The sequence below is a fragment of the Globicephala melas genome, chromosome 20, assembly GCF_963455315.2.
Source record: "Globicephala melas chromosome 20, mGloMel1.2, whole genome shotgun sequence".
In the NCBI taxonomy this organism is placed as follows: domain Eukaryota; kingdom Metazoa; phylum Chordata; class Mammalia; order Artiodactyla; family Delphinidae; genus Globicephala; species Globicephala melas.
The window spans coordinates 39824383-39832699 of NC_083333.1; the positions used below are offsets into that span (position 1 = coordinate 39824383).

General features: G+C 45.6%; 1 protein-coding gene across 2 annotated transcripts; it reads right to left on the reverse strand.

Annotated features, from left to right (window-relative positions):
* Positions 1-238: 238 nt before the first annotated feature.
* G6PC1 (glucose-6-phosphatase catalytic subunit 1) lies at positions 239-8317 on the reverse strand. Of its 2 annotated transcripts, none has more exons than XM_030839974.2 (5): positions 8088-8317; positions 5780-5889; positions 3093-3198; positions 2344-2459; positions 239-750 (listed from the first exon to the last, which is right to left on the reverse strand). In XM_030839974.2, the coding sequence occupies exons 1-5, from the start codon at positions 8315-8317 to the stop codon at positions 239-241; spliced, it is 1074 nt and encodes a 357-aa protein (XP_030695834.1). The 2 variants fall into 2 exon arrangements, with proteins under 2 accessions (XP_030695834.1, XP_030695836.1); XM_030839976.1 differs by having other exon boundaries at positions 735-750; positions 3093-3124; positions 5783-5889.

Sequence of the window (8317 nt, forward strand, 5' to 3'; positions counted from 1 at the left end):
TCTTCATGGAAGAAAAGCCAGAATGACCCAACCTCCAATAAGGCTTTTCTCAAAGAGCCTTATTAGCGTTTCAAAAAAACATCACCCAATGCAATTAGAATTGCAAAGGGGGAAGGGGGTGTCGCCTGAGCTGACTCTATAGTACCTCTGGCCTCACAACGGGCTGGCAGAAGGCCCTAGCCACCTTCAATCCTTGGTGCAGTCATCGACTTTTAAATTCTGAAGACTCCACATCCCTTTACAAAGTCTTCTTGTTCGGCTGGCCCAGGACCTGGGCCAGGCAGTAGGGGATGAGACTGACAGACGCCAGGGGCACTGCCGCACTCTTGCAGAAGGACAGGACATAGAAGATCAGCTCGATGTGGGATGGGGGTTTCAAAGAGTCAAAGAGATGCAGGAGGACGAGGGAGGCCACAATGCAGCTGAGGCGGAACGGGAACCACTTGCTAAGCTTGCCTTTGCAGCTCTCCCTGTACATGCTGGAGTTGAGAGCCAGACCCAGGCCAAAGAGTGTCCCCAGGTTCTTGAGGAGGCTGGCAAAGGGCGTAGTGTCAATGTGGACCCATTCTGGCCGCTCACACCTTCGCTTGGCTTTCTCTACGGTCCACAGGAGGTCGACCCCCAGCCCCTTTAGCAGCAGGTAAAATCCAATGGCAAAACTAAACAGGAAGAAGGTAATGAGAAAGTATTTCTTGAGATTGGCGTTGTAGATGCTCCGGATGTGGCGGAAAGTCTCAGCAACCGCAATGCCTGAGCGGAAGAAAGAATGACCGTGAGAACTGGGGAAGACGCTGGCCCTTCAGCTAGAGGTGGGTTTGGAGCAATGGGTGACATGCCATACACCTCACCATTGTGGAGTTAAATCACAGATGCCAGATTGAGGATCATTTGTTTTCTTCCCATATGTGATTCCAGCCTGTCCTCAGCCACAGATTCTTTCAGATGGAAGAGTCATGTCACATACTTCCTCACTCCACATGCAAGTTTCCTCTGTGTATCTGTGTGTGTGTGGGGTCCTCCTGTCTCTACTTGAATACCCTCAGGGATGAAGAGCTCACTGCCACTCAGGGAGCCCATTTCATCTTTGCATGGATTTGATCATTAGACAGTTCTTCCTTGTGCTGAGCTAAATAAAACCTCTCTCCTTCTAATGATGTCTATTGGTCTCAGTTTTTTTCCACAGGTGTTAATAAGTGGTAAATCTAGAGCCTCTGTCAGCACATTTAAAGATACTTATTCTCAGCGGTGAGGGATAAATTAGGAGGTTGGGATTAACATATACACACTATATAAAATAGATAACCAACAAGGACCTACTCTATAGCACAGGGAACTAAACTCAATATTTTATAATAACCTATAAGGGAAAAGAATCTGAAAATGAATATATATATTTGTATGTGTATATATATAGGTAGCTGTATCTGTATATATATCTGAATTACTGTGCTGTACACCTGAAACTAACATGATATTGTAAATCAACTATACTTCAATTAAAAAACGAATAAACTGGGGGAAAAAAAAGAAGAGACTAAGACAGACTGGGAACTCAAAAAATAAAATAAAGAAAGATAGTTATTCTCCTCTCTAACTTAAACATTCCTGGGTCTTTCATGTAACATGAACTTCCAGGCTCTTTCTCAAAGAACAGCACGGAACCCCGTGCTAAATGCTGTGTTAATTCCGTGGTTGCCATGAAGCCATTATTTCCCTTGTTCTCAACATGCTTCTGTGAATTCTACCCTGCTCTGCTTTTTCAGGTCTCCAGGGGAAAAATGCTGCATTTTCCTTAAGGTCTTATATTCTAGTGCTTTCCACAAAGTCAAGAAATTCTTGCTTACACTTAACCAAAGTCTCTTCTGCCCCTCAAAAACTGGATCCAAGAAAACAAAATATTCAAAATTCAGAACCTATAATAAAGACCAGCTGTGGGTATCTGTTAGGTTTGCAAATGAATTTATTTAAATAAAGAGCTTTCCAAGGATATGGTGTTAATTTGTTAAATTTGGTAGCTTTTCTTAAGACTAAACTAGGGGCCACTTCCAACTGAAGACCCGTAAGAAATAAAGAATGTAAATATCTTGGAGATTTCAAGCGAATTCAACTGGGTAGGTTAATTTTCTGTATTGTCATGTTTCTGGAACATACTTAGTTGTGTACATCTGGGCACTCCTATAGAAATGAGTCCTTTCAAATCGCCCACCCTTGACTTTCAACCCACTGAAATGCTAATAGCATTGATTATACACAGAACATGGCAGGAATGCTGGGATTTTGTCCTGATGAGGGAGGAATGGTATAGGTGGGGAGTTGGAGGGAGGGAGCCAGAGCAGCTGGTACCTGACAAGACTCCAGCAACAACTTGATGGGGAAAATGAGCAGCAAGGTAGATTCGTGAAAGACAGACATTCAGCTGCACTGCCCAGAATCCCAACCACAAAATGATGTTCAAGCACCTGCAATGGAAGAGGCAGCCATAAGAGAACCCAGTTATAGATCCTTCAGCAAAGAGAACAGCCTCAGCAGGAATGTTGGAGCCTGGCAAACTCAGGTTTCATCAGTGGAATTTTTGTAAATTGAAGCCTGTATTCAAAATTCAAAGATAACCATGGCAAGTGGTGAACCCCTGTGTATGTGAATTTTAACCTCCCTATTTTATGTTTCATAATTAAGGATTTTCACAGTGCCTGCATACCCAGAATTCCCCATAGAAGGAATGTCTTCTGCTTCTTTGTTTATTTTAACCTGGACGGGGCATCTCAATTGTTGGTACAGAAATGGGTTTTTGTTTAAAGCCTGCTTCTAGCTTACTAGCTGATCTCGAGAAACCCCTCTGCTATGTTAGGCCTTTTTTACTGATCTCTAAAATTAGGTGTTGCCCATTCACAACATTCATTAAGTGGGTCCCTTCCAGCCCTAACATTCTGTGACTCTAATATTCACTCTCAGCAGAAATGCCACAACTCTTATCAGTACCAGCCTAAGGCATGGGGTGGGCTGGGGGCACGTGAAGAAGAGTAAGTGGTGTGTCAGCTTCAGAGAGCCACCTCCTGCCCTCCACCACCCACAACCCAGAGCTGAGTTCTTACCGAAATCTGTAGGTTGGCTTTTTCTTTCCCCGAAAGATAGAGAGGGTAGACGTGACCATCACATAGTATACACCTGCCGTACCCATGGCATGGCCAGAGGGACTCCCTAAAGAATAGGAAAGAGATGAATGAATGAACCAAGGGTTAAAAGTCTCCATGTGGGAGATTGCTAGGGGGCATCATCTATCCATCCAACCATCCATCCTTCCATCTATCCATCTTTCCATACATCCATTCATCCATCTATCCATCCATCCATCTATCTTTCCATTCAGGAAATTTAATGGAAAAGCTACAAGATGTTGAAGTAGAAGGACCCTGGGCTCACCTCCTCTCATGAGCATACCAAAATCACAACTAACTGCTGAACAACTATTGATGGAAAAGACTGAAACCTATCTTTCCATCCATCCATCCATCCATCCATCCAATTATCCATCCACCCATCCATCCTTTCATCCATCTACCCATCCTGCCAACCATTCCTTTATCCATGTAGTCATTTATTTAACGAATATCTATTGAGCTCCTACTACGTGCCCAGCACCATGCTAGGCTTGGGGAGTACAGTGGTGAGCAAAGTCAGAGAAGGTCATAGCTCTTGCGGTTATATACAATCTAGAGATTACAAAAAGAATCAACGTGCTGGGTATACAATCACAAACCCATCTGCCTTCCACTATCTCTCTTCCACTCTCTGCTCAGTCTGCTCCAGCCATGCTGGCCTCATGGCTCTCCTTTAAACACACGCCCACTTCAGTGTCCCTGTGATTTTGGCCTTTCTAACCAGACACTACTTCCTTCAGAAATTTACTGGCTAATTCCCTCGCCTCTTTCAAGTTTTTGCTCAGATCTCACCTTCTCCATGAGTCCTACCCTGACCACCTTATTTAATCCTGCGTTCAATTCCTATTCCTGCTTCCTCTTCCCTGAAAGATGGAGGGTCCTGAGATGTGCCACTCAGATCCCCTTCTGGACTGAAGAGTTATTTCCCCTTTCTCTTGTTGAGAGTGTGGTTGCAGATGGCCCTCAGCTCTCAGACTTCTCTGGAAGTCTTGCCCTGGGCTGAAAAGAGCTGTCTTGATCACAGCTACCCTCTCCCTGAGGGGGGAGCCTGCACCCAATCACTGGTCTCTATTGGGGTATAAGGGTCTGGTCTCCTTGAATCAATTCAGAGCTCCTATGGGGTTGGCTGAGACTAAATCGCAACTAGGTTTCTTCTGCCCAGGTGGCTTCTGTCCCTTTCTTCTACGAATGCTGCTCCCAAGAGCAGCCTACCTCCTGCATGCTGATCTCCATCTGAGTCTGCTTTCCAGGGAACCGCATAGGTAAAGCCTTGCCTTTCTTTCTTCCTCCTCCTCCTTCTTCTTCCTCTAATATCCTAAATATTTTACTTGTGTATTATGATTTTTTTTTATAACACACACGCACGCACACACACACACACACATACCCCATTCAAATGTAAGCTCCACAAGAGGGGGAACTTTTTATTTTTTTGCCACGCTGCACGGCTTGCAGGATCTTAGTTCCCTGACCAGGAGTTGAACCCAGGCCACCACAGTGAAGACACCGAGTCCTAACCACTGGACCACCAGGGAATTCCCACGGGTAGGGATCTTTGTTTTATTCACTGAAGCATTTCAAGTACCTAGAACAGTGTTTGGCACAGGTGTTAGATAAATAACACTTGAATGAATGGATATGCTCTGAAGTGAATCAAGGATTTGTGAGAACAAATAACTAAGGGCCATGCCCTAGTCTGGGGGTCAGTGATAGGGTGTTTGAGGAAGGGACACTAACACTGAGACCTACGGGTGAGCAACGGGGTTGAGTTTTCCTTTCTTTACTGAAAAATTAAATCTATCATGTGGCTGAAAAACACCTGTCTGGATGTACCTAGTAAAATACAGACAGGGTGTGGGATCGGACAGTCAGCTCGGGAGGCCACATCTCCCGGGCCAGGCCTCTGGGAAGCACAGCCAGGGGCTCAGGCCTCTACCATGTTCCCTTCCCTGGACAAAGGGCCACAGCACAGTTACTCTCCTGAGCCCTTTGCCTGTGACGGAGCCCTTGCCTTTCTGGACTAGCAATTTCGGTTCTGGAAACATTAGGCAGATTTCCAAAGTGTCAGTCATGGGCTATTTGGGAAGGCCTTGCTTAAGTGAATTCAAATGGAGTTGTACTGGATTTCCTTGGTGGTGCAGTGGTTAAGAATCAGCGTGCCAATGCAGGGAACATGGGTTCGAGCCTTGGTCCAGGAAGATCTCACATGCTGCGGGGTAACTAAGCCCGTGCGCCACAACTACTAAGCCTGTGCTCTAGAGCCTGCAAGCCACAACTACGGAGCCCGCGTGCCACAACTACTGAGCCCGCATGCCTAGAGCCCATGCTCTACAACAAGAGAAGCCACTGCAATGAGAAGCCCACGCACCACAACGAAGAGTAGCCCCCGCTCGCCACAACTAGAGAAAGCCTGTGCACAGCAACAAAGACCCAACGCAGCCAAAAATAAATAAATAAAATAAAATGGAGTTGTACCAAATCCAAGACCATGACCAAAGCTTGCAAGAGTGGCTCTGCTCATGTCTCCCTCAAAGACAGCTTCATCCAGAACATTGTTACCAGGTGTCCACTGTGAGCAAGGTCCACTCAGTTTCTGTCTGGACAAGGGCTGCGAGTCTCACCTGGACCGGTCTCACAGGTGACCGGGAACTGCTTTATCAGCGGCACGGAGGTGTTGCTGTAGTAGTCGGTGTCCAGGACCCACCAGTATGGGCGCTGTCCAAAGAGAATCCTGTGAAAAAGCAGAACCAATATCTGGAATTACTGAGGGAACACTTTGTCCCAATGCCACACCTTCGAGAAGAGAGAGTAGCTCAAGGAGAAGACCCATGTGATCCTACACAGAACACTGGTATCACGGGCACCTCCAAGAAGGGGAACTGGATGGCTGGAGAGGGGCAAGGGAGGGAGACTTTTTTTTTTTTTAATATTTTATTTATTTATTTTTAGCTGTGTTGGGTCTTCATTGTGGTGCACGGGCTTCTCATTGCAGTGGCTTCTCTTGTTGCAGAGCACGGGCTCTAGGTGCGTGGGCTTCAGTAGTTGTGGCACACAGGCTCAGTAGTTGTGGCTCATGGGCTCTAGAGCACAGGCTCAGTAGTTGTGGCACATGGGCTTAGTTGCTCCGTGGCATGTGGGATCTTCCCGGACTAGGGCTTGAACCCGTGTCCCCTGCATTGGCAGGAGGATTCTTAACCCCTGGGCCACCAGGGAAGTCCCGGGAGGGAGACTTTATGGTGCACCCATTATATAACTTTTGAATTTTGCACTATTTGAAGGTATTATTTATTCAAACATAAATAAATAAATCCAATATCCTCAAAGCCGTATTAACGGCAACTATGTGACTTTTTTTTTTTTTTAAACCCCAAGAAGAATTTGTTCTGGCAGGATGCATAGGAACTACAGTTTGCAACTTGGACTTGCATATTCTACGGGTTCTCTTTCTGCTGGCCTCCAGCGTCTTGGGTTTCTTCCGGACACCGGAGAATGAGCCCCAGCCCCAAGGACAAGCCCCACCAGGGGATGTGGTCTCTGTTGCCATCAGAATCACTCTCTGTTAGGACATACATAGCTTCAGGGGCTTGTTCTGTATCCTCTCAGCTTTGAAACAGAATATCTCAGACAAACCGCTTTCCCTTTCATAGCATGTTTTTCATTGTGGAAACAGGTGTGAAGGGTTGGTCAGGATGCCTCCTTTGCCCTGCAGTGGAGGAACAGTGATTTCTCACTAAAATTAGCCACGAATTCTGACCTCTACCAACTCAGAGAAAATCCATGGTTCTTTACATGAAATTAGATGTTTGGAATAACGTTTTATCTTTTTATTTGTTAGAGTTATGCTATTGAATACCAGAAGTTACAGACAAAGTCGATTTTTCAACAGGAATTTCAGAATCCCATCAATATGCCTTGGGCTTCTGAGCCCAATAACGATGTTCTTTCCTACCCTAAAGGAGTTTTCTTGTTTATGGCCAAAGAAAATTAGAGCTAGAAGAGATCTTAAGAATCACCTACCAGTGAACAAAGATAATTTTAGGGATGGTAAAGATCTTAGAGGGCGGCTGGTCCAACCTCTTCATTTTCTAGACGAGGAAATAGAGGTCAAACCAGTAATGTGTTGGAGTCATCCGGTACTGGCTACCAGATGCAAGCTGGACCCAACGGTAGCTTGAAAGTGGGATAATATACACAGTAGAAACTGGCAAATACTAAAATCAGGGATTTTTACCCCCAAGAGTCAGTTTATCAACACTGGATGTAACATAGTTCATAAGAGCGTTGCCTCTGAAACCATCCTGCCTGGGCTTCAATCCTGCCTCCGACACCGCCTGTGTTTTTCTAGTCGTTTAACTCAGTGCCTTAAAGTGCTTAGCACGTGGCCTGGCACATACTACGTGTTCGATAAATGTTAATAACTATACTAATTATTAAGGTCTCAGAGATAATCTAAGTTTACAGGTTATAAAACAGAAACTCAGAGAGTTGCTACGAGTTGTCCAGGACACACAACCGGTAGGTGGCTGAGCAAGAGAGTTCCCTGGATTACTTCTCATGACCCCACACAACAAGTTTTGAAATTGCCTATGTGTTTCCCTTCTTCATACCTCATTTTTCTTCCTTCGTACATCTATCTTTATGTCACCTATGCTGTTTCATAGTAATAAAACGGTGTTTCTTTGCTTATAGCCTATAATTCACAAGGTCCAGCTGGCCTTCCATCCATATGACATAGCCTTTCCTGTATCTTCAGCTCACTGACAGGGTTTTCTCTGTCTACCCTCATTCTGTAGAGGATCCAAAGTCAGGAGGGGAGTAAGCTGTGCCTTCCTGAATAACATGGAGAAGGCAACTTCTGACGGACAGACATTTCCAGAGAGAATGCCAGCCTCTCCTTGCCGAGGTCCTCTTTGTCTGGCTCTTACTCACCACTTAAAGACGAGGTTGAGCCAGTCTCCAATCACAGCTACCCAGAGGAGTTTGATGCCCACAGCTTCTCGGAGATGGAACCAGATGGGGAAGAGGACATAAAAGGCATTCCTGAGGTCTGCGATCACGGACACCAAGATGAACCAATCCTGGGAGTTCTGATAATTCACCTGGAGGTAGTGCGTTGACTGGACCCCAAAATCGTGCAGAGCATTCATTCCCTCCTCCAT

What these genes read in the sequence shown, in the direction of transcription:
- G6PC1 (XM_030839974.2), bottom strand. Translation starts at nt 8,317, where the DNA reads ATGGAGGAGGGAATGAATGCTCTGCACGATTTTGGGGTCCAGTCAACG. An exon ending in CTCAACCTCGTCTTTAAGTG is followed by an intron (nt 5,890 to 8,087) that starts GTGAGTAAGAGC and finishes GCTTTTTCACAG; the next exon opens with GATTCTCTTTGGACAGCGCC. An exon ending in TGTTGCTGGAGTCTTGTCAG is followed by an intron (nt 751 to 2,343) that starts GTACCAGCTGCT and finishes TCTTCCGCTCAG; the next exon opens with GCATTGCGGTTGCTGAGACT.